Here is a 26,185-nt window from a genome sequence, read left to right on the forward strand (position 1 = left end):
TCCTGTTCCAACCCAGCTTTAACACTTTAACAAAATATGCTTCAGTCCTTTCCATTTCCAAAGTCAATTCCCACAGATTAATGCGTGTGGGTTTATGAATCAACACACAGGACGTTTAACTTGAGAAGTTCCTCCCTCTGCCCTCTCCTTGTGACTGCACTCCATATTCTCAACTCCAGGCACGTTATTAGAATAGTTACTCCTAACTTCATTAATCAACACCCTAATCCATCCCACAGGACGCTAGCAGAGGATTCTTTTCCTGCAAAATCCTGCTGCTAAGGACGACCGCCCTACACTTACCACATGTTTAAAATCAGCAGCTTTTCCACCTCTTTTACCCTCATTCGCTTTCACTTCCACCTCATAAATATACCTTCACCAAAGGAAAATCAAGGAAAAAAGAAGCCACCTTGCTGGCCCACGGCTCCTTGCAGGGTGACTGCTTTCCTCACACCAGCAGCAGTCTCCGAGTCTCAGCAGCAGGCCACAGCCAGGGAATGTCAGACCTGTGGCTGGCCTGGCTGTGTTCAGAGTGCTTCCTTCTGGGAATGGGACAGGTAAAGAGGCTCAGACCTGAGTTATTCTTCACCCAAATGTATCTGCTGCACTCGGAGGTACTGCTAAGCAACTTGTTATTTGGGTGGTAGCTACCTTCTCCTGCAGTGGTATAGGGAAAACGAGTTAGTCCAATTCCTGAGAAGCTTACGAGTTCAGCATAACATATAAGAAACACTTTTTTTTCCTGCAACAATCTGCTCTTTGGCACAGCCTCAGAATACTTTACTGCCACGTCTTACTTTGAAATGGGAGGATGCCAAGAATGAGATAAGTGCAGACATCCATGACTGGGAAACACAAGAAAAAGGCCTTCTCCAGAGCCAATTACAGCCTTTAGCAGACAAGCGCTTCAAAGGAAAAAAAAATCCCCCAAACTAAACAAACAAAGAAAAAGTAACAGTAAATTTGTCTCTCTGCATTCAACAAGCAGAAACACAGCATTTATTTCTTTAGATTAAAAGGCTCTCCTTTTTTTTCCTTTTTTTAAATGAAAACCCCTAAAATATCCAACCAAACCGAAATAAAGCCTTTGTTTCTTCAGCACTTGAGAAGTCTGGCTCTGTGACTCTAAAACATGAATGCCTAAATTATTACATTAAGGAAGAGATCATTCTCTATCTGCAACTCTCAATCCATTGAATGGAAACCTAGATTACAGCAGAGACTTGCCATGAGATAGAACTGCTTTAGGGGCCAGATTTGTCTCCCGCCAACTCCATTTAGCTTTTGATCTTCCATAAAATACCGATAGCATTTTATTGTGTAGTTTTATCATCAGTTTTTCCACTACTACAGGTTGTAATCAATATGAGGCGAAAATGTCAATGTGCCTATAGTCCTAATTTGAAATTCCATAGTTTGACATTTTTCCTTTTGGAAATAGGAAGTGCTAACTTAAGTCAATTAGGCAAAACACAGTGTGTGAATACCTTACAAAACGTTAAGAGCGGGGGCAAATTAATTAAATTAAATAAGCCGCAGCAAGTAATTGACCAATTACATTCAGCTTCATGCACAATTAAGTCTGTTAGGGATCCCAAACTGACCCATTCTGTTACCTTGCCCAGGTACATAAAGCCAGCAGCTGGCCAAGAGAAGACCAAAGGAAGGAAAAGACCAAAAGGCACGATAGCAGGAGCAATGTCTTTTGCTAATACAGGATCATTTTGAACCTCTAGGGAAGATCTCAGAGAAGCAAGCAAGCAAACACCCATATAATAGAAAAATAACAGCAAAGTCCTTCTCCCCCCTCACCAAAAGGCAACTGAAAACATCTCGGGAATCTCCAGCCTGCCTAACCTCAAGGAAGACTAACACAAGTGAATGTGTCTCAAACCAGTCAGTCTTAATGAAACTAAAAATTACCTTTAAACAGCACTAGAAATGTAAACTAGCTGCTCTTCAGTTGCCTGATCAGTTCACGTTGCCTGATGCCAGAGTTCCGGCCACTTCAAAGTTTTTCCTCCACATCTCCTTGTTTGCTAGAATATTGATGCTCATTGCTGCTATTGCACAGGAGAGATATAAATAAATAAACAGACTAGCATTAAAACAACTCCAAAGCCTTCTGAAAGGGGTTGGAAGACTATCCAGGAACGGCCAGTGCCATCCAGCACACCTCCACGTCCCCGAGGCTCCAACGTGGGCCCGATGAGAGCCAACAGCTCGCAGTGCAGAAATGCAGGCCAGCTGTCCAGGGCTACATATTCAAAGTATTTACACATCAAAAGAGGCCGTCGGTAGGATGTGCAAACCACCCCTCAGGAGAGCTGAATGCTTTAAACTCACCGCAGGTCAGGCAGGTTACACGTGTGGAAGTTTTACTTTCCACCAGGTGCCACGTACCTTTTTTAGTTCCCCACGTAACCCTATTAAAGTTTGTACTCTGGAATGGACTGCAGAGAGGGCAAACAGACACGGAGTAGTTCAGAAAATCTACTGCAGCCTTTAGTATCACTGGAAGTTTCAGAACCTTGTTTTTCTGACAAGGTTGTTTTGAGTCTCAGGCACTTTATTAGGCTGGAGACAGGCACGACTACAGGAGGTTTTGTGGTTTGTGTCATACAAGAGATCAAACGTCAGGGTCATAACTGTTCTCAGTGATATTAAAAATAAAGGGCAAAGGACCACAGCAATGCTTTTGTGAACACGTGCAAGAATATTCACTGCTCACAATTTAAACTAAACTAACTTCAGCCGATCACCGTGACTGCTGGAGAACAAGCCAACAACCTGCAGGCCTCTGCCAGCTGGTGTATCACACACACAGCCCTGGTAGAGTGGCAGGAGCACCGACGAGAGAGAAAATTCAAGAAATGATTGAATGGGTTTTGCTGAAAGTTTCCACATACATGAGAATTTACCTCTGGCTTAAGACCAGGAATGAGGAACTGACGGTCCAAAAAGAATGTCTTGGCCAAGGCTACGTAGAGCTTGAAAAGGGGGCTTCTCGTGAGAGCTCGAGTGTTGTGGTTAGTCTGGCATCTGCTATCACATGTTTTACATTTTCCTTCCCTAATGATATTAAGCTCCCTGTAAGTACTGAAAGTAAGGAAGATTTACTTTTTTTTTTTTTTTTACCCGTTTCTCCCATATGCTCTGGAGATGCATTAGCACCATTTGCCAACTTATTCCATTTTTAAAGCAGTTGAGGGATTTTAAATGTACAATAATTTAAACGATTCAGTCCAAATTTCATTTAATCAATACTTATCTTCAGTTTCTGTGAGTTTCATAAAAGATCAACTGTCTTTTGCAAAAGGTGGTACTTGGAATAGCTTGAATATACAATATAATGTTACAAGTATAGGGAAACTATCATATACACAGACTACTCCAGGAAACCTGTCTTCCAGTAGTTTCCATAAATCTTAATCCAACAACTAAGAAGATTTTTTTTAATCTTTGACTTCTTTTCCAAAGAAAAAAGCAATGCACACTGGGTAAGGTAACTATGCAGAAGATTAAAAGTAGGAAATACAGCAATTTTGGAATACCCAACATTGCTGAATTGTAGCTTTTGGGCTCTCTTAGGACCTTCTCGGTCTCTCTTAATGTGCAATTATTCTAATAGCATGCTCAAAAAAAAAAAATGTAGCATTGAGCCAAGGAAACCACAAATAAAAAAGGAAAAATGTGAACCTGATGCTTGATAAAAAGACTATTACTTTAGATTTACTTTCATCTGTTATTTTTCAATTGTACCAGCCCAATTGAGCAATTTTAAAATCGATGGAAATGCCATTCATGCAAGTAAAATAATGCAACTGCATCTTATTGTTGAACTCGGCTGGGCAAACCTCTCCTGAGACAGCACAGCACCGCCACGTTAACTGAGCTCCTACAAATGGGGAACGGAGACGGGTTTCATCCACTTCTTCCCCAAGCAGCTGATTCCCATGGTCGGAGAGCAGTCTGATCGCCTGTGCTCCCAAGTGGTGAATGTAGTGGGTAATGCTCTGCTTAGCTTGAGACTCCATATGCAGAAGAGGCAGAAATGAGCTGAGATGGATCAAAGCAGGGGCAAATGCTTTGGAAGAGTTCATGTAAGGACAACGCCATAGCCCAGGCAACTTCTGCTACAAATCGGGGCAAAGAAAGGGGAATACTGAGTCGCCGTAATTCCCCCAGCAGCAGTAGAACAGAACTTCCCCAGTCCTGCAAAGAGGATTTGGAGGTGGTGTTATTGGATTATACCACAGTGAGCAAAAGATGCAGAAACCTAACAAAACAGAGCAACGTGCATTTTAACACACCTAAAATTTCAAGAGAAACAACTGTATTTTGAAAGGAAGAAAAGCCCATTCTCTTGTCTGAAACTGGATTTAAGGAATACAGGAAGCACAAAGCTTTGCATTACTTGTATTAAATGTTTGGCTGGTTCAGTAGCAGAACACAAATTAATTATCTGAAAATTAATGTCTGCAAAGTGACTAGAAAGCTTTTATTTTTCCTAAAGGAGGCTTTTTATATGAACTATCTCATTTCCTGATTAGCAAAATAAAACTATGAAATTATTTTCACCCTGGCTACATCCCAGCTGGATCCCAGCACTGGCCCGAGAACATACTGTACCCATTTAGCTGTTGAGAAAGTCCAGGAGAAATTCAAGCATCTACTTCTCATCTCTCCTGATAAAGATATTAACCCAGGAATGTAAACATAGGGCTGGGCATGTAATATACAGGCAGATGCTTGCCTGGAGAGTTTTATACCTGGTTTTTGTTGCATTGTTACCCCCACAGCACAAACAGCACCTGTTCTGCTTTTGGAGGAGAGTCCAAGTCCAGCCCTAGCTGACAAATCACTGAGGTTCATACCTCTGTTGTTTCTCTTCCCAGGTCTTATGCAGAAAGGTTTGTTCCATTCCAGAAATGCTCTCACCCCTAATGAGGGCCAGAGGGCTACAGCCAACACAGGATTCACCAAACACTACCAGAGTCGTGCACGCACGTGGGTCAGCAGGCCAGCAAGGAGCAACGTGTGGGTCGAGTGCTTGAGTACAATTCCTAGCAGCTAAATGTCACTGCAATATCTGTTTTCAATAAATACGGAGAAAAGAATCCATACCCACACGGTCGCAGTGCACAGGGTCATTCCTGTAAGGCTTTTCCTGCTCCAAGCCATAAAGTCACGGAGCAAGACAAAATTAGCAGTTAACCTGGTTTTATGTTAAAGTTATAGTTTTATGTTTAGTTACACCATTAGAGTAAGGGTTTAAGGCCATGACAAGTACTGCTGGGTAAGTCAGGTATCTCCTGTCTCTTGAAAGGTAAATCCAAATACACACTGAGAGCCAAAATCCGAGAGCAGAATTAATGCCTCTTCTGTTTGGAACAAATAGAGCTATCCTTCAGGAAGGTGTCTGTATAAATGCTACAATAAGTGAGAATTGATTAGTATCTTCCAAAGAGCAATGTTAAGATGGATTTATAAAAGCGATCAATAGGCATTTTTTTATTAGTCACATTTTTGGCAGCTTGCCTATAACTGCAAATATATATTTTAGAAGTTCAATTCAGCAGCCAAACCACGTCACAGAAAAAGAAAGACAGTAAAAGCACATCTCGTGGAATTATATTAGTGCTCCCTCCTACCTACAAGAGAAAGTTTTACAATTAATTCTGGCCAAGCAAATTAATTCCACTTTACTGTAATACCGTCCCTTGAATTCCCTCCACGCTGACTAGGTCTTTTCCATTCCCCTTCCTCATTCTTTTATTTCATAAATGCTTGGCAAAAGCATTGTCTGTTGGATTAGACTGTACTTAACCTGAAAGGGGTTCATCAGTCACGGGTTTTAAGGTAAGAAACAAGGCAGCAGCACAGGGAGATCTGGTGTCCACCACGGTCCTGAACAGGGCTCTGAGCATCCCTGGTCAGCAACAAGGCTGCTGACAATGGTACGGATTGAGAAGCAGGTGCACATGAGAAAAGTCAAGGAGACAGCCCAAAAACACACAGTGCAGAACATCAGACAGAGAAACAGGCTGTTTTCGTACAGCCCTAAGAAAAAAAGACTGAGTTGGGCATTGGGTGAAGCAGCCTTTGAGCTGGGAGCAGGGATCTGTGCCCTGTTGCTTGATTTATTTTGAGTTGAGGGAAAGACTTCCTACCTCCTTTGTCAGCAGGCAGGCTGTATGAAGGATAGCTGACTCCAGCACCTCGCCCTAGCTTCAGCTAGCTGCAGGAGCCCAGGTTTTGGCAAGTCTGGCTCGTGGCGAAAGAAGGAGCGATACGTGTAGACGCTTCAGAGTTTAAAATGTCATATTTTGATGCTGACAAGTTCAAGACACAAGAAGAGGTTGCCATGGAAACACACACTGTATTGCCTGGAACATAAGGCAACGTTTTACATTCACACAGGGAAAAGAAAAACTTGGACCAACAGTTGCCAAATCAGGTTTTGGGTGGGGAAAAAAATTAGTTTGTCATTTGTTCTCAGACAAACACTTTAATTTAGAAACAATGAAGCCAAAAGTAATGAAAGCATTTAGAATTTATTTCACATGGCTTCCCCGTCCATAGAAAATGACTTTTTGCTCTGAGGAAAGATTTTATTTTGCAGTCCATCAGCAGCAAATCCACCTCTGTATTACCGTATGCTGGTGTCTCCGTCTGATTGTCCTTCTATAATTAAAAAAATAATGAACAGTTGTGTTCTTTGAAAAGTTACTCCTGCAACGTTCCTTATCCAGGTACCTACACTGGCTAACAGAACTAATACAGGAATAAAATTGGCCAGAAATGTGCAAATTTGTATCCATAAAGAGGCAAGGTCTTCGCTGTTACACTCACTCTGCCCAGCCCCTTCTCTAACTCACCGCTGGCCTGATTTTAGGACCCAATTCCCACACACCCACGTTTCCTCAAAAGAAAAGAATTCCTTCCAATTAATCTTTCTCCCATAAATGTATAGCTGGAATGATTTTTCTGGAAACTTTCTATTAAGTAACCGCTGGATTTGAAAGACAAGATTTTTTTTTTTTTTTTTTTTTTTTTTAAGAGAGGGAGGTGGGGCTCGACTTCAAGCACTTTATTTTTGGAAGCACAGAAGACAGTTTGAATTGTTCAGCCTGAGCCCAATTCTTTTCTATTTTGAGTGTTCTAGGAAGCTTTACATTACTGGGGCATTTACTTGTTTGGGATTTTTGGCTATCACAAGCACGATAGATGTACAAACCTTCAGTTCAACTGAAATATTTCCAGTCCGCAGCTGTGATGAGACCTTCCTGATTTTTGCAAAGGAGGCCAAGTTGCACTTACAAACACAGAGAGCTGTGCTCTGTATCATGGTGTCGCGATCAATGTTTTTGCTTGATAACTTTAATAAAACCTAAAACAAATTGCAGCCCATATTTCTTCATCAATACTGACCGTAACTACCACTGAGCAGCACAAGGGGAAATCTCTTTTTTTGCTGACTATGAGAGGGCTAAGGATGTTCAGGTCACACCGGCAGGCCTGAAGACAAGCAAACAACCTTGTGAAGCAGCACGAGTGCTCTTCTGCTCCCTGTAAACGCCCCAGCATGCCAGCACCATGGTTATAAATAAATCCTAATGCAGGGCTGTGTTTTCACAGATGCCTATGGAGTCAGGTGTAGCTAACTGACATTAAAACACTATTGGGCTCCCAATTTCCTCAAAACTTCAGCTTATGTGGTTACAATCACATTACATCACATCCAACTGGCTTATTTTTTTTTCCCCTCCGATCATCCTACTGTTATAACGACACCCTGTAAACGTTTTCTGCTGGAGGGGCAACTGCAGCGTCTCAGCAGTGCTGTATGCTATGGAATTCAGGAGCTACTGCTGCCACCCATGCAAAATGGATCACAGCAAAAGGACCAAGAAACACAATTTTTTAATGCCAGATCATGTTTGCATCCATCCAGCAGCACCCATAAATTTGGTGTTTATTACTGTATTTTCAATCTGTCTGTACGAGATTGATTCTGTGGCTAGTTCCAATACAGCCTTTTTTTTCTTTTTAATCTAGACCACTTTTTTCACACAGACCTTCCAGGTATGCAGTATATGAACTTTTCCCCTTACCTTCTACTTTCAGCATCAGCTCTGAAAAAAACTTTTGCTTTTCTTTGGAATCTAGGAACTCCATGCATTCCTTAAAAACCTGACAAAAACATTGAAGCAAAGCAAGCATACTAATACTAATGTGTCTTCAATATTGCTTAAAGCATACCCTCCTCTGCAGAACAAAGGTAAGGATCTTCATACACTTGGTTCCCTTTAAAAATCTACAGTTGTATCTGTTTCAAAAAGACTGAGAGGCAGGGAAATATGGAAAAGCTCATCTGTGAAGTTATGGAGACCTTGGCTGCAGTTCATTCAGCTTTGCAGGGTTCATCACAACAGTATTTGGCTCTTCTCTCTTCTGTTCTCTTCGCTGCTAATGGATACTTTACTGTTTAATTAGTGCAGCATGATCCAAATCCCATCAAAGTCAATAAAACTCTTTTCATTTATGTAAACGGCCTTTGGACTAATTCCTGAATTAGTACCAGAAGCAAATAAAACACCCTTAAGAAAAAGTATAGATACACTGAGCTTACACTTCAAAGTACAATCCTAAAACCTTCCTTCCAAGGGTTTTTACTTGCTTCGAAGAAAATTTCATTATTGAACAACTCATAAAAACAGCTCGACAGGCCTTTTTTTCCCCAGTCTGATTGAAGTGTCAAAACGAATCTAAACATAGGTACCGCTTCTCTGAAAAACCTTCCCATGATTAGGGCAGCAAACCTGCCTCTAAGGTTATGTCCTCCTGAAACCACTACCTAGGGTAAGCCCAGGAGGGTTTCACCCTCCAGAGGAGGGATGTGGCAATAGGACTGTATTTAAAAGGTCCTGCCCCCAGCCACTTGTAATTCCTCCAGCACCCAAGTTCAACACAGCTGGTAGTTGTGCCAGCGCAGCTGTGTGCTGGGCTCGCCTGGAGACAACTTCACCAACCTGATTCACCCACTGAGGCTATTTAGCCAGACAACATCCAAACCTGGCCGAGTGGGATTAAGATGACGATGCCCACCTGAAGAAGGCTCTGTTCAGTGGAGCAGGCAGCACTGCGAACAACACAGCTCGTTTTCTGTAGCCACTGTAATCAAATTAGCAAGAGAGATCACCGGCTATTTTTATAATTCAGGGTGGAGTGGAGGTTTCCTGCTCTCAGAACGTAGCCTGCTTGCTGCAGAAATTAATGAAGCATGAAACGAGCAACATGATGTTATGTAAACAGGGATATTAAAGCTTCTTCTGATACTTTTGGAGTATCCATGCTGGCAATCCCAACCAAGCCACACAATGCCACTGCGTCATCTCTCACACAGCAGCATGTTTTAGCTGACTGGCACATTAAACATTAGAGCTTTTTGCCAAGTTTGACCACAGAAATCACATTCATATCCAACCAGTGCTGATTCAGCTGCAGAGTCACAGAATGCTTTTTTAAATTCCCCAAAGCCCAAGGAAAAGAGCCCGATCTGTGTTACTGGTTTGGGCAGTGTTTTTATTCGGTACCAGCCCAGGCTGGCAGCTCAGCAGACTGGGAGACAACTTTCCTGAAACCAACTCTGGCTGAACGTTAATAGAGAAGGAAGAAAATCCGAGATCGGGATGAGAGGTGCTTCAGTCCCATGTGGCTGGAGCCGTGACCCCTTCCTGTGGTGGAATTGGACACGGCAGCTTTGTTGGACACGTTGGTGATGAGCTCCAGCTCTCTGCTCCCCTCTGCCCCACGCTTCTGGGCAGCCCCGAGCCATCACAGGGACTTGGCTGTGAGATGCACCAAGCTGGGTTCGCTCTCAAACATTAATTATTGCAGCCCTGCCCTGCAGGCTAGCACTGGGGATAAATGGGGGCATCACTTCTTGCTTTGTTCTGCCCTCTGGATGTACTTGGTGAAGGAGAATATTCACTGACCAAGGATTTTGTTGTGAATAGCCCAGAAATCAGTGCTCTCTGCCCACGCCTGCGGCATGGGCTACTCATGAGCTATTATCACCTCAGCACTCCAGTGCCAGGGCTCAGCATCTTCCCTGCTAACAGGGATCAAACATCTCCAGCTGCTCTTTCCTTTGGCCTTTCTTCCATCCCAGCGCTCCCTCACACTTGGAGCACACACAAGGACACTGCCTTCTCGCTGCTCCCAACACCACGCTTCCCCGCAGGAACCATGGGGCATTTCTCTGCACCGAAGGGAATATTTCCAGCTCATGAAAGGACGAGCAGTGGGACACACCAGCTCGGTAGCAGCCTGCGGGGAGCGAGCCTTTCAGGCAATCTGTGTAGCTCTGGAATTCAAACCCTTGGGCTGTGGTGGAGCACGCCAACCACCTCCTGGCAGCGGTTACAGAGATGGCCAGTTGCTCCGCATTCCTCCACGAAGGAACGATGCTGAGGAAGTCCCTGGCTCTGTGAAGGCAGGGGATGGGGACCCACAGGCTCAGCTGTCACTCGGGCCACCTTCGGGGAGGACCAGTCAGTGTGATGTGCTGCCCAGGGCTTTCACAATTCAAGCAGCACCAAAAATCATAAATAGTACATTGGATTACCCAAGCAGTACCCTTGACAGAGGAAGTCTATTCCCAGAACGAACTATATTGCTCTCTGTAGCTGTCCCTTGAATCTCTGGCCAAATGCAGCAGGAACGGGAGCAAAAAAAGGAAATCTCTTTGTCAGGGACCGGGCCAGGGTCACGGTGCGATCTGAGCCACAGGCAGTGCTTGAAGGGTTTGGCCCAAAGGTTGCCCACTTCTGTCTCTCTGCTCTGCCTCCACTTGGAAAGTCAGGGACACATGAACAAAGCCAACGTGCAGGGATGCTAACGAAGCTTATGGAAACCAGCTGCTGAGCCACAGCAGGACTTTCTGCATCAAACCTGGGGCAGCCTGCCCTGCTCCTGTGGGCAATGCCAGGGAGGAAGGACTTCTTTCGGATCAGCATGACAGAACACCCACGGAGATATTTTCACTGGGTGGCTGGCCAAAAGACCCTGAAGTTTAGAAGTCTCCATTTATTTGTTTGTTTGTTTGTTTTTGAAAAGGGTGGACAAAAGGCTGGCGAGGTAGCACTGAGCCAAACGGGCAGCTTTACGACAGGATGCTCAACGTGTGATTCCCTCCCCGTGTGCTGCTCCCTCACAGCACTGCAGCACCACGGCGAAGCTGTAAGGTCACCTTCTGCTAATTGCAAGTAGTCAAAAGTACAAGGCCACTACAGCATCTCGATGCGATTTCCAAACCTAACTTTCCAGCTTGATAAAATGCACCTTCTAATCCACAATCAGTTGCCCTCTCTGAGTGCTAACAACTCCTCCATGAAGCAGCCCACGAAAGATCAGCACAGCCTTAAAAGAGACAGGGATCAGTTGACGTTCCCCATTCTTTCCAAGGATACTTTAAAGCATCTCATGATTTGTCACTGATAGCCTAGAGGTCACAAAGCAGCCTCAATTTATGAGGTTTTGTTTGGGGCTCTGCCTTTTTTAATTAAGGATGTGATGTCCTAACAACGACAACAACAAATTTAAACTTTGGGATTTGGTAGACTCCTTGCAAATGTCGACGTTGTATTAAGTCAAAGCAATGGACTTAGTGGCGCAGAAGAGATATAAAGAGGATTAAATGTGACCTGATAGGTCTCTAACGTCAGTGACAAGTGATCTTAATATAAACAAATATAAAGCAAAAAGAGAAAAAACCACCAGTTTCCCACAGTGGGACAGCTAGAACATACCATAGTACTTGCAAGCAGTGATTCATTATTCCAAAATTGTATCCTTGGGTTAAAGATGACACAGAATCCGTTCTGGAAATGCACTTTAAAAGTGCTACCTAGGCACGACACTTCTTAAACCCGTAAGTTAAGGCAAACACCTCTCTGTTGTTCCAAAGGAAGACAAAATTGCCAGGAGCAGCTAAACCCTTCAAAGACCTAAGTGTATCCATCGTGGCCAGATTTCACATTATTAACACCATGTTTATTCAACAGTATTGCTGGCGGTGTCCTGATTTCTATGGGCTTGCATGATAACATGAAAATGTCACCAAAATTAGGTCAGAATGGTAATTCAGAGACAGGAGGCCATGGGGCCTTCAGTGAGCCCAAACCTGTGTGTGAGCACCCACAGCTCCTGCAGCTGAGCCTTGAAGCCCCTGCCCCTTGGTGAGCAACGCCTCTGCGAGTCCTCCAACATGCCCGGATCACTGCTCTCTTCTTTCAGTGCATTTTGCTATTTCCAAATACGCAAACAAATCCCAAATACGTTCCTTTACCAAATCTCGTGTTAATAGCTCACATGCATTCGCGGGTTTTGTGCGTCCTGCTGCCTCCCAAGCACAAGTGGATCTCTTTACAAACCACGACAGGCTGCAATTCAGACTGTCGGAGGAGGGCACGTCACCAGAAGAGTGTGAAAACATCTAATTACAAGAGGCCAGGTCCTCAGCTAATGCAAACTGACAGAGCTCCCAGAAGCCCACGAAGACACGATGCTGCAGATTAGCAGAGGTTTGCCTGGTTATAATTGAGCAGCCCCAACTTGTGATTTTCCCACATAGTGACAGATTGTTGGACTCCTGACCACCAGAATCTCACGGAGGGCACTGGGGAGTTGAAAGCAGCTTGCATCAGAGAAAAGTAAACTCCGGTTTGGTTGGACACGTATTTGGGATCCAGCTGAATTATCAGAAAAGCCTGTTGAAGAGATGTGCAGTTAGCGTTTTTCTCACACAATTTGGGCGTTTTTTGGTTGCGGGAGCTGGGTGGGCAGACTCAGACAGGAGGAAAACCTTGTTCCTTTCTGGCCCCATCTTCATAGAAGAGCTGTCAGAGCGAGCCTGCAGATTCAAGGCAGATGGAATTGCCTCATCCTCCTGGCATGGACACGAGGAGGGTTTCTCCTGCTCCCTCCCCCCTCGCTTAATGCATCGCCTCTTCTGTGGTGGGGATGTGGTGTGAGGCAGAAGGGGAAGAAGCTTTAGCAGAGCTATTTCAGTTGTAGGAGCACACAGTTCTGTCCTGGTCATCCAGCATACGGGATATAAACAGCAATGGAAGAGCTGCACTTGAGCCTCTCGCACTCAACTCCCTCACCACCACCGCACCAGGGGACAGAGAACAAGGTGACAGCCAAGGTTATAAGCTGGAATACTTGATGGCCTCCTTTTTGTCCCAAATTCTTTGCTAATCAACCTGCCCCTACAAAGCCAAATGAAGCCAGTGAAACTAAACTGACTTCAGCAGCTTTGGAGCAAACCCAAAGATCAGCTACTTGCACTGGGACTTTCCAGGCGTTTACGCAAAATGATGCTGGACCATGACACAGGAATTGACAAGGATCTATTTTTACTTTGCAATTCTCTGCTTGGAGAAATGCAAGATTATCCTGTATTTTCATAGGTCCAGCATTTTTACTGTATAAGATGCATATGATTATTGTTGGGCTTAATTTGACTGCAGTGAAATGCCTAAAAACTTTATTTTCACAGTAAATTCACTACCCGACTGAGGAGTGCCAATGAATTCTCTTTTCTTTCTTTGCTTGTCCATTACTTACCCAGCCTGAGTTTCATATTTCTCTTTCAGAGCAGCAATTCATCCCTTGATTAATCACATTTTTACACTTACTGCTATGTCAGCCTTAATGTGCCATAACTTTGCAAATATTTAATATTGACAGACACCTCCAGCACTTATTTGGTGATTCAATACTTTGGCTTAGGAATGAATGCTGGATCTGCCATATTCACAACGAAGCCTAAAACTATTGGGAAACTCTGATTTCAAGCTTTGTTATAAATCTGAAATCAAGCCAAATTCACCCCTACAATTTCTTCATTCCTAAGCACTTGATTTGCATTGAACTGAGGTGGTGTAAAATTTGGGCTTCTAGGCTTTGTTTTTTTTGTTTTGAGTATTTGTATGCCATAGGTAAAAGTCTGTGACTTTAGTTAGGATCACAGTGCCCTACAGAGAGAGATTTTGAAAAGTTTCAAAGCCATGTTTTTAATCTACCTATTACTTAAAGTATATGAAAATTTTTAGACATTTTCAGCCTTGCAAGTTCCACAGACTGCCAGCTTCCAATATAACTTCTGTCACGTGAGAGAGTGTTGGCACATGAAAGACTCTTGGCCCAGCTTAGCTGTCTTCATCATCAGGTAGTGATTTATTTCTCAAAGACTATTTTTTAAATACATTCTGGTTTGCAGAATGCTTTCCAAACAACATCTTTCACATTCCTTCCACAGCTCCTCTGCTTGGGGAAAGAAAAAAGCCCAGCAATGCTAACGCTTTGAGGAATCAAAAAGTGTATTCTTCTGCATACGAATTGGATGAACGTGATTTGCCCAGAAGTCATGATTTAGAACAAATAAAACCACTATTAAAACAGCAACCACAGCCTGTGCTGCCACCTATCCTTAGTTAATCTCTGCATTTTCTGTCGACTCTTTTTCTACTTGGGAGCAACAGGCGCTGTCCTGGGAGGTCTCCCTCCCTGCTGATGCAAGAGCCACAGACGCCAGCCCTTGCAGCAGGCTCAGGAGCCACAGGAACTGGCTGTTAGTGCTGGGTTTTGCACATGGGGGAAATATTAGCAAGGGTAGCAAGTCTTTAGACTGAAGCCTGTGCTCTCCCCTCTTCTAAATTCTATCATTTTACTATGTTCATATTAAAATTTAGATGGGTTATTACTATGTTTAGCTCCTGAAATATTTTGACGCCCAAGAAAATAGGCCTTTTCTTTCCTGTTAGACTTGACAAATTATTTTGACTTTCTCCCTCCAATACTGAGCACAGTACTCAGTGCCTGGTGACAGAAGGCACCTGTTCACCCCTACAACTTGAAAAAGAAACTCCTCCAACTGTTCAAGAGCAGCACAGAACCTGGAGCCTGGGCGTGCAGTGTGAAGGTGCCTTATCCACAAGGATAGCAATGATATTCATTGACTCTCTCTCATTACAGGATTAGTAAATTTCATGCTTAATTTCAGCAGAAAATGGATTGCAATCTGTCCCCTGAGGTTCACCGGGCTAGAGGTTAAATGCTGGAAAAAAGTGGTCTGTCCATGCAATGAAATTCAAACACAGAGGTGAAACTACAGGAGAAGTTCGCTTCCTTCCTCCTGTCATTCCCTTTAATGTGGCTTTATCGATACCTCACCCTATGAGAAGAATAATGATAATGTTGTACTTTGCAGGTATAAGATTCAGAAAGTATCTGAACCTGGGCAATTTCAACCTTTGAATTCTCCATGGAATGATACGCAAGGGAAGAATTAATCGTATTTATTTATTTTGAAGATAAAGGTCACAAATGCAGGAATAAAGAGGGAAAGACATTAAATTTGACATAAACCAATATAAAGGGAGTAAGAAAGAATATAGCTGTGAAGGGAGCACTGATAAAGCTCCAACGGAGGTGGAATTTTACTGTAAGGTAGAGAAAAACCAAGCACAGCTACAAAGGGGAAAGCCACAAAGCAGAACAATAAGTTCCTCCAAAACTGCAGTTCCAACTTGTGATGCTCAAAGACACAAGCCACGCTCCCCTGAACAGACTTGTTTTCAAATCCTGAGAACAAGGCTGTGGTTTAACAATGCAGCGTGAGTCCACCTGCTACCTAAGGAGCCATCTCACTTTTCCTGTCGCGCTCAGCTGAGGATGTTCCTGCTTTCATCCCTGTGCCTGTACAAACGTCTGTCTCTTTCCACAAGGAACCAGGTCAGGCAGCTGAACTGGGAGGCTCCAATTCACTGGTTCTGCCAACCACCCCCAGCCTTACCATGGAGTAAGAAGCAGCCTGGTGCAGGACCAGCAGCACACCATGGAACAACACAGCCAGGGGAGCAGCATCACCCTCTGGGCATCAATGATGTGTCGAGAGACCCATCCGCACTGGGAAATGGCACCTTCAAAACGATGTATGGGGCTGATTTTCACTGCTCTGCTGGGCTTCAAGTCTTCAAGAGATGCAATTTCTGTCTATGTCTTTTGCTTGAGGAAAACTCTTACTTGAAACACTTAAACAGAAAGTTTCTTAAAGATTTTTTTAAATAAAAAAAAATCAATGCTGAGATTCACATTTGTGATACAGAAACTCCAGGTTTGAGGCAAGTACCAGACATTTCGAGACCTGGGAATAACTCAGAAGATCTATAGTGGAGACTGTGATTTAGATATGAGGAAGCAACATGCTCTTCAGCACTTGAAGAGGATACTCTTCTTTTCAATGTTACAGTTTAATGGAATGGTGCTGAAAATAGCGGGTGAGATGTAGGCCTTTCATTTCGCAGACTATTAAAACTGGGAACCTGCTGTGTCAAGACTCTGCAAACAAAGATGAATTTAAAACACACACAGATAAAGGGGCTAAGGAAAGCAGATGTAATGTGTTAAAGAACTTGCTGAAACTTTGGAAGAATGGAAGCAATAAAAGGAGAAGGTGATCTGAAAAAGAGGGTGTGCACATCAGAGCAGGAAATAAAACCAGAATGCAATTTCATGCAACCGCCTCCAAGAGACTGAAGACCTGCTCCCTGATTCTCTGTTTTAATCAGGCCCAGTACGAGAAGTGTCCTTGCTGAATGTGCAATTAAGTAATGGCATGACCTGCTTACAGAGCAACCGTCACCAGTAATAAAAAGGGTTCAGAAATGGGTCAAATAAAATACTAGCGCGATGTGTGGAGGAGAGGTCCTGCTCCCCACAACAGCAGGAACTCTGGCTGATCCAAACAACTATTTTGCAGCTTTCTGCAGGAAAAGGTATACCTATAATTAACTCAAAACGTGGGAATGCCTCCCCATTTGCAGGAATGTGTACTATTAGATTCTGGAACATCTTTCCACACCGTGGAAGCACTGAGCTAGTAGCTAAATAAGCTAACAGCATCCTTCAAAGGACACGTCTTTGGAAACTGAAGAGGGACAGACTTCTGGAAACTGCTTACCCCAGAAAGTAATTATGACCTTATCAAAATTAGTTACTATATTTGGGTCTTTCAAGATGGAAAGCAGAAGGAGCCATTAGGCACATTTTCTTGGATGTACGTGGTTTAATATTCTGGTTGGAAAACTAGTTCTTGTGTCACCAAAAAGAACAGCACCATTGAGATACCACCACAAGGAGGACAGCATGAGACAAGGTCAGGTAAAACAAGAGGAAAGACCTGTCTGTTATCCATAGGCCTACAACATACCACAAAGATACCAGCTTTGATTGCCTGAGGATTTTCTGTCCCACCTGTATGATGTCAGAAGTTACTTTGCCCTCAGCTAAAACATAGGTGAGATAATCCACGCACAGAAGAGGCAAAGGAAAAAAAACAAAAACAGTACTTACTGATGAGAAATTCTCTTTTAAGGAGAGCAAAATGAGGATAATTTACTCCAGTTAGAGGCTGAATCATAGTGTTTACATTCTCTGTATTTCAGGCTATAACTCAAAAGGAAAAGTCTCTGCAATTACAAAGCAGAAGAGGCTGTCTAACTAGGCTAGTGTTGGCCAAGGACATGAAAAGCAGAAACCCAGAGAATGGATTAGGAAGTAAAGTCTCTGTCCAGTGAAAATACATGGAGGGGCTTGAGTGTGAGGCATCAAAACCGCTCCATTGCTTTCTGTCAGGTGATGCAGGTCTTTTATAAAACGTGTGTGAATGGTGATGTGCACTCAGACTCTGATTCTGCTGAAATTTACACATGTGCTTGGCTTAAACAAGTCGAGAACCCAACTGAATTTGAAAAACCATGTGTGTAAACAGAGATCCCACTCTAATCACCTGCAGAGCAAGGGCTGCTGTTTCGTAAAGAGAATTGCTTTTAAGTTTTGTTGTGCCGTGTGTCACAGGAATTACTTGCATTTCTCCTACCACTGTGCTATAGTTCCACTTGTTTACAAAGCAAAAAGCCTACAGTGTTTTTTGCCATTGCACAAAAAGTAAGTGGCAACTTTGGTTTGATTTTGTTTTAATTTAAAGCAAAACGCTACAAAGTGAAGAGATTCTATATGCCAAATTTTAATCCACTGAAAATGAATGCATCGTAGTCATAATACAAAGGCTAAGAACTCAGAATACAAAAAAATTTACTGGAATTAGTTGTAGCAGGCATCTGTTTTAACCATCAAGCACTGGACTTGAGCAGACTTTGAAGACAATATTGTGCTACCTTGAGTTCTGCTTTTTTTCTCCATCACAAACCAATGAAATTCAAAAAACAGATAAAAGAGAAACAAAACTGAATTGTAAATCCATATGAAAGCAGGAGATGGATGTCTGAATGGAAAAATAACAGTTATATAAGCATATTTGTCTTCTCCTGTTGCATTCATTGTGAGCAGAACCTTCACCCTCATACCCAGGTAAATCAGAGGATCTCGCTAAACTAAGCTAGGTTCATCTTCAGCTCTGCAGCCAGTTTCAGGAAGGCATCTCTACCTGGAAGGTGCTTACGAACATAACCTTAAAGCTCACTGACTCCAAAGACCTCAAGCACATGCTCAAAGTTAAGCAGGATTATACTAAACAAGGACAGATTTCACAATGTGTTTAAACGTCTTCAGGAGCACAGCGAACACGGCAGGAAGGACAGGGGGAATTATCCCAGGAAGGAGAGAGGCGAACGTTTCACCTAGGGAGTCCGAATGGCTCTCAGGAAACACCACGGACTGACTCTGGAACCTGGGCTCCAACATTTACAATCTACATACGTGCCTGGAATTAGATCATACGAACACCCCCCTGTAAAATAAAGGCTGAAGAAAATACAAATATTCCATTATCTGATTTTAAAACAGTAAAGAAAATACTAATAACGCAGCTAATACATAAAGTCTTGGGACAATTGCCACTTAACACTTGACAATAAGCACTTAACAAGAGCCAAAACACCAGCCAATTCCTGAAGATTCATGACTGGTGTGAATGTATCACCCTGAACCCACCCAGGTCAGCTCAGTACTACAGCTACAATTAGTATTGGGCAAGAGTCTGAGAAGGACGCTGGCTTCCCAAGCATTTCTAGAAGAAATAGCATCTGGGCAAGCAGCCAGCCAACAGGCTTCTCTCGAACGGTTTGTGAGAGTTATTACAGTATCCAGTAGAGACTGAAATGTTGTAGGGCAAACCCTGCCTATTTCATCCCCTAAGAAATACTTAATGCCAGTCTTAATGTTAAGGTGACTGTGGCCTGGTACCCCCAAACAGAATGCATGAAACATGATGCATATAGCTCTATTTCACAAATGTTGACAAACCTGCCCTTTTCCAGGCAATAAATCTGGAAGGGCTGCCATAATCCTAACTCTTTATTATCTTATGGCATTTTTACAGCCTCCAAGTCCTTCCCCTTCACAACTAACCCTCGAGGAGAACAGCCAGCTCCCTTGGCCTCCAGCTGCATCCCCAAGTAAGGGCCTGGCCAAGGTCCATGAACGTACTCAAAGTGCAAAATCTTCCACATCAGCCTCCAGCCAACAGCTGCCCATGTTGGTTTTGCCCACTTTGTGGAAAATTAGTTCGAATTCTATCACACCAATCAAAGTGATACCAAGTTGTTCGGAATGTTTTTAACTTAAGTTTTGTGAAAGCTTTCACTCTTTTCTTTATATGGTAAAACTCACATCTGTAATTCAAAGAGCTGTTAAAAAACCTATTGATTAGCTTTAACCTTCTAATGATTTGTAAAGACCCATATGAGCTCTGGAAGCACACCTGGATTGCATACTTCAGAAGTCCTCTTCATCTGTCTCTGATTTGATTTTTAAGTCAATATTAGTAGTTTTGTCATTGATTTCTGTTAGAGAAAACTGAGAGGCCCCGATCCAACTGTGCATCTCCTCGGTCAGGGCAGCAGATAAGGCTGCATATGCATTCACTGTACCTTTTAATTTTTTAGAATGGCTGTGGATTAAAAACCTTCACCATTTATAGTACAGTTCAGAAATCTGTTCACAGATCTACTATTTTCATATAAATCCATTCCAACAGCCTCTCATTCTGGCAATACCAGCAACACCAGACTCTTCTCAGACAATAATTGGAAAATAAGACACATTTGGCAGTTAAGTGCAAACCAAAGGGGATGTTCTGAGGAAATAACATCAGAAGTTGGCAAGGTGGTAGATGCATTCACTGACTTGAACTAGATTCAGTCAGCAAAAGTTTGCAATGTAAAGATCAAAGTATGAAACTTTAATTCAAACATTACTTCCACCTTAATGTCCGGATGTAAAAGCTGGAAACCCATCAGAAGCACGGGCAGATGTCAAACCACCTTTACAAGCAGGCACTTCAAGAAAATACTAGTCATTAGATGAAGCAAGTTTTGACAAACTCTACCCCCTGTCTGTTGACATCTCAGTTGTCACAAAGCTCCACCATCCCTATCTCCACAGTAGCCTACAAAATGAGATGGAAATGCTCAGGATATGTTAAGAACGTTGGCATGTACATCATTAAGCAGCTGAAAGAAAACGCATGAGGCTTCCCAATTTCTCCACTGGGGTAAACTAGATACGAAGCAAAAAAGAGACATACAAAACCAGTTGGGAATAGCCTTGCCCATTTCTTCATTCCCATCTGAAATACCAATAAACCCAAAAGAAACATATGGGCCAGTGGTCTTTAAGAATGCCTCATTAGAGATGTCTTGCTCCAGAGACTCTCCAATGCTCCTTGCAAACATGAGAAATAAAAAGGTAAACTAAGAGAGAGTTAAACTCAGTTTTAACGTGTTAGTTCTCATTACTTCTGACCATAGACCGGTGACTTTTGGAGAACTGCTAGAATCATTTCTCGGAGTTTGTGTAATTCTATTGATATCTGTTTTAAACTCTTCCCCAAGAAGAAAGAAACACGGATGGAATGGGTAGAGATGGAACATAGTACCCAGGGGATCAGAGTTCAATTTGTTGTTCCACAACAGATTTAGTGCACAATCTCAGGGAAATCACTAAGGCCAGATGCCTAAAGGTATTGAGGTAATGCTTCCTGCACTATGGTTTCAGGGACTTGGGCAATAACAAACATGGTCTCTGCCTTGCAACATTTGCAATGTAGATACTCACTAGAGGAGAGCAGCAAACTCTTTACAAATGCATTAACAGCAGCACAGAAGTTGTAGCACCATGTGAAAACCAGCAGGACTTCCAGATTAGAATGTGGCAGCTGTCAGTACCACACTCCCCCACTAGACTGTATCTTCTCCTGATTCTTCCAGTGGACAACGAAAACAAGAATATCGGAAAGAATCAGGCACACAGGTTGTGGATGCAAGCTGAAAACTGAAATTCTGGTGGTAGCTTTCTAGATTTTAGCCATTAATGAGTGCCATTGAGTTGAGGACTCGCTTCTTTCCTTTGCATTTGAGAAGGTGCTTCCAACTGTGCCAAGACCAGCACTTTATAGACACTTTGTCATTGTCCCATGCAACACAAGACCTTGGACCTATACCCATACTTTTGACCTTTTGGACCTTTTTGGACTTTCTTTGGACCTTTTACCCATACTTTGGCCTTGACTCTTGCTATATTTTACCATAGCTCTTCCAACATGCATGGAGTCCACGCTCTGGGTAACAGCGTGCAGATGAAGGAACCAGCTTCCCCACTGCCCTCCCAGTCAACTCCAGCACTGAAGAGAAGAGCCAGCACAAAGTAGGCTGCAGCTGTCATGGGATTCTCCTCCACCTTTCAGCACAAGGAAGAAGAGCTTTGGCTCCGAGCTGGTTCTGCAATGCCCACAGCAAGTATATTTTGCCCTACACAAAATGATCCATGCTAGGTATAGCAAGACCAAAGTACTTCTGCTTCCCCACCAAAGGTAGGCCTGTAGGCTTGTATTCTGCTTTCTAAATTGCTCTTCTTGCACAACACTGGTGTTCCTCTTGCCCTTAAGACAGCTGTCCACATCAAACAGTTACAACATTAAAACCTGCATCACAAAACAGGAATGTACATGGCCAGGAGAAACCACAAGAAAGGAAAGAGTAAAGGCAAAAGTATTTGGTTCCCTTCCATTCTCAGATAGCCAACGCACTATTCCCATACATGTTATCTTCTTGGCACAGCAAGTGAACAACTTCCTATGATTAAATAAATAAAAATACAACTGATTCATACTGGCTTTTTTATGCAGAGAACAGAGTGCATTAACATTCAGTAATCTCCAAATTATAAACTCTAAAGGGTACAGCAAGAAAATATTGGCTAGATGAGCTGTTCATTATCAAAAATATAGTCTTTTCTCACTAAACAAATTGCTAGGCAGTAATCATCGTTCAAATGATAGTACAATGGTTTAGGATGCCAGGCACAAACAGTTACCATTGGACTGCTGAACGTGCACTCCAGAACAGAAAACTGCAGCAAGTTTTAAAACTCCCAGCCTTGCAAAATGAATCACAGGGAGCTGTTTCACTTGTAAACTCCAACTCTTTTGAGACTTCCCATCAATCACTTGATTAGGCAATAAAACTCACTGAGTGAAAGATCTATGAAGAAAGCCTCTGAATAAATTTAATTTCTTCCAGGGCAAAAACATATCTTACCTATGCGATTTGTTTGCAGGGCAGCCCAGCCCATTATTCAGGATTAAGTCTTCTAAAATTTCTCTTTGCGGACTGGAAGCGAAAAGCAGGAGAGGATTTCCAGAACATGACATTTCATCCTGTTTCCAAAGTGTCAGATACCTCAAGTAACTTTACCACAAATCAACACAAATCTTGGCTTCAGCTGCGCTGTCACAGAGTAGCTACCGCAGAGCATGTGCTCAAACTTCTAGTGCCACTGTCTGTAAAGAAGAGCCTGGTGCAGCGCAGCTATTCCCACACTAGGGAACATTAGTTAATTTGCATTCACAGTTACCATATGAGGTGCGAGTTTATGGCAGTCCACACATTTTATATTTAAATACTGTAGGAAATTAATGTAATTATCTTAGATGTAATAACAAAAGTAACTTACCAACCCGTCGCAATTGCTGATAGCAACCGAAGCGTTTGGCAGGTCAGTGATATCCCCAACATAGAGGCAATTCCCATAGAGAGGTTCGATGTGAGTCTCGTCAGAGTCCTCCTGCCATTCAACTGTTGCTCCGGGGGCAACGAGCCTGGAGTTCGGCCGCAACCTGAAGTGAAACTCTCTTCCAAAAACGGTGACATTGTAAAATATTTGCTCGTTCCCTGCTTCGCGTTGCAAGTCCTCCGCAGCCCTCCTGAAGCGTGCTTTCGGCGGTCCGGACACCAGGTGGGATAGGAACCTGCCCTGGGAATCGGTGCTGGTGGGGATGACGAGGCTGTACTCCTCTATATTCCTCGAGATCGGATCTTTACGGGGAGAAAGGAGAGAGACACTCGAACTAAACGCATCCTGACGCCGCGGGATTTTGTTACTCCATAATTCATTAGCCCGGCAGCCACTTACATAAGGCAGACGGACACGGCGCTCCGCGCGGGCTGAGCACTTCGCTCGGCGGCGTGAAGCGCTCCGAGTTCATCCCAACTCGCCTTTGGGTGCCCACAGCCGCCGGCAGCCCCCCGAGCCTGTCACCCCTCAGGGACCCTCAATGCCGGCCATGCAGCGGGGTCCCGGTCCCCCCGTGTCCCTCCCGGTGTCCCCTCGGGGCTCCGCGGGCGGGCAGCGCTGAGGGGACGGCTCTGAGGCGCTCGGGGGGGGACCGGGTGGGCAGCGGGAGCCCCGAGCTGGTGACGGGGACGGGCGGCAAGCGGCGGTGGCAGCCCCGGGACTTTGGGACGGGTTAGGAGGATGAGGAGGAGGATGAGGAGGATGAGGAGGACGAGCAGCCGGGTGCCGCATCCCGCCCGGACAAGTCCCCGTTTGTGTGAGGGGCAGGGGCACGGCGGCGGGGCTCCCCGTCCCTTCCCCGCCGGCAGCGCGGCCGCCCCGTCCCCTTTCCCTTCCCCTTTTTCCCCGGAGCCCCGTCAAAAGTCCCGGCGGCCGAAGTTGCAGGAAGGTTCCTCACACACACACCACACCACACCACACACACACACCCCTTACCTGAGTGCCCGGGCGGCCGCAGGGCAGCGACGGGCAGGGAGAGAGCGCAGCAGCAGAGCAGGACGCAGGCGAGCCCCGCGGGAGGCTCCATCTCGACCGGCCCGAGGCGGGGAGCGGCACCGGGGGCTGCCCTCAGCCGAGCCGGGCCGGGCCGGCGGCGGCCGCCCCCCCCGCTGCCTCTTCTCCCCTCAGCGCTGCCCCGCCGCCGCCGCCGCCGCCTCCTTCCCCTTCAGCCCAGCCGCAGCGGCGGTGGCGGCCGCGCTCGCGGCTCGCAGCGAAGCAGAGACACCAGGAGGCGGCGGGGGTATAATACCGGGAGCGCGGGGCGTGCGGGAGGGAAGGCGGCCTGATTGACACAGCCGCTGCCACACGGCGCTCGGCCCGAGGGGAGCGGGGACTGCCCGCGCCCAGCCCCGCGCCCAGCCCCCGCCCGCCTCGTCCAGTTCCCTTCTGCTCCGTTTTTGCTCCTTTTTTTTTTTTTTTTTTTTTTTTTTTGCCCCGGTTTTGTTCCGTTTTGTCCCGTTCCGAGCCGGGCCGGCCCCCCCCCCCCCCCCGCAGCCCCTGAGGTCGGCGGGTTAGGGCTGAGGAGGCGGCCCCGCGCCCCGGGCTGGCTGAGGAGAAGTTAGGGCGATTCTCGCCGCAGCCCCCGGGGCCGTCGAAAGCCCGGTGGGAAATGGAAAAAAAATAGATGAAAATAAAAATAAAAGTGCCAGCGACCCCGGCAGGGCCGGACCGGGGGTGGCCGCCGGCTGAAGGCGCTGCCCCGAGTAGCCACAGCACGGGGAAAGGATTTGGGGTGGCTGGTGGCAAGCCTAAAAATCCATGCTGCAAAGCCATCTTCTGTCAAGTAGCTGCAAGATGGAGAGAGAGACCCTGGAAGCATCCAGGAATGCTATAAATACAAGATAGAAGGAGATTTTTTAAATAATTAAATAATAAAGAGTGGCCTTTATGCGGGGAAAAAAAAAAAAAAAAAAAAAAAAAAAAAAAAAAAAAAAGTTATATTTGTTTCCATATGGCCAGGATAAATGCCATATCGCTTATTCCTTTTGGATAATGTATATATTTACTCAGCTGCAACATTATTGGGATCATTTGCTGCTTTCATCGTTTTACTCCGTAACCTTGCAGAATCCCCAAAGCCCTTCCCGTGCCCCCTCAAAGCGGGCATGCGGTGCCCTCCTGCAGGAGGCTGGTGCTCTGCCAAGGAATTTTCCTGGGTATCCTTCACTATTCTTGCTCCGATGCGACTACAGTTCCAATTAATGCCTTTCATCCCCATATTATGGCCACAGCTGAAGGGTATACAAGAAAAATGACAGTGCTGCTTAATGCCAATGCTTGGGTTTATGGATCCTAGGTCTGAGCAACTATGGCAGAGCGTGACTTTCTGCTGGCGTGGTTTGATGTTCTCGTTTGATTTTCCCAGTTTTTAGGTTAAGGATAAAAAGGGAAAGATCATTCTGAATAATGGAGTAGATCAATTTGTGCATTACATTCAAACATCCCTTTATCTTTTTAAATGACCTCTGCTTGGGTTGGCCGTCAGTGCTGGGCTTCTCCCAGTTCTTCCTTTTGGTTTGTTTTTCCGTTGGCTCGTTTTTTGTTTTGTTTGTGAGTCCATATTGAGCAGCTTCTCTTAAAATCTCATATACTTTCATCAGTACACAGCTGGGAAAGTTCCAACTTCATTTTTATTGGACTTGTATTTTAAGCTGATGATGTGGCTTTTTTATGTTCCATCCGTCCCATCCTGCTCAAATTGAAATAACTTCTGCTCATAAACTTGAAAGGGAGAGGGGCCGGCCTTATATTTGAAATCAAAGTTCTTATTTGTATATGATGCATCCAGAGAAAAAAACAAAAAAAAAAAAAAACAAAAAAAAAAAACAGGGAGACAGTGTATATTATAGAAATACAAAACACAGCCTGGCCAATAGTTCTACTAATTAAGATGGATTTTAGTTCTTGAAAAAACTGAAGGTTAGAAAGTATGCTTTAATATGGATAACAGCTGTACTGCAGAGTAATGATATAAACAAAAAAGAATCAGTAACTGCCTCCGCGGAGAAGTTTATTC

At 44.4% G+C, this 26,185-nt stretch overlaps 1 protein-coding gene and 1 long non-coding RNA gene across 2 annotated transcripts in view; both read right to left on the reverse strand.

Annotated features, from left to right (window-relative positions):
• Positions 1 to 24,423, reverse strand: part of ADAMTS2 (ADAM metallopeptidase with thrombospondin type 1 motif 2) — a 178,983-nt gene extending 154,560 nt beyond the window's left edge. Inside the window, exons 1-2 of the mRNA XM_084535586.1 lie at positions 24,106 to 24,423; positions 23,050 to 23,411 (exon numbers count right to left, since the gene is read on the reverse strand). Coding sequence (XP_084391712.1) covers positions 23,050 to 23,411; positions 24,106 to 24,196 — 453 coding nt within the window. The 5' untranslated portion in view covers positions 24,197 to 24,423. The remainder of the gene's footprint in view (positions 1 to 23,049; positions 23,412 to 24,105) is intronic.
• Positions 2,600 to 8,882, reverse strand: LOC311444441. The gene is made up of 4 exons (XR_014697892.1): positions 8,399 to 8,882; positions 8,121 to 8,199; positions 6,177 to 6,392; positions 2,600 to 4,218 (listed from the first exon to the last, which is right to left on the reverse strand). It is a non-coding gene; the product is annotated as an uncharacterized lncRNA (long non-coding RNA).
• Positions 24,424 to 26,185: the final 1,762 nt, after the last annotated feature.

This window comes from Aythya ferina (genome assembly GCF_964211825.1).
Source record: "Aythya ferina genome assembly, chromosome: 14".
Classification (NCBI taxonomy): domain Eukaryota; kingdom Metazoa; phylum Chordata; class Aves; order Anseriformes; family Anatidae; genus Aythya; species Aythya ferina.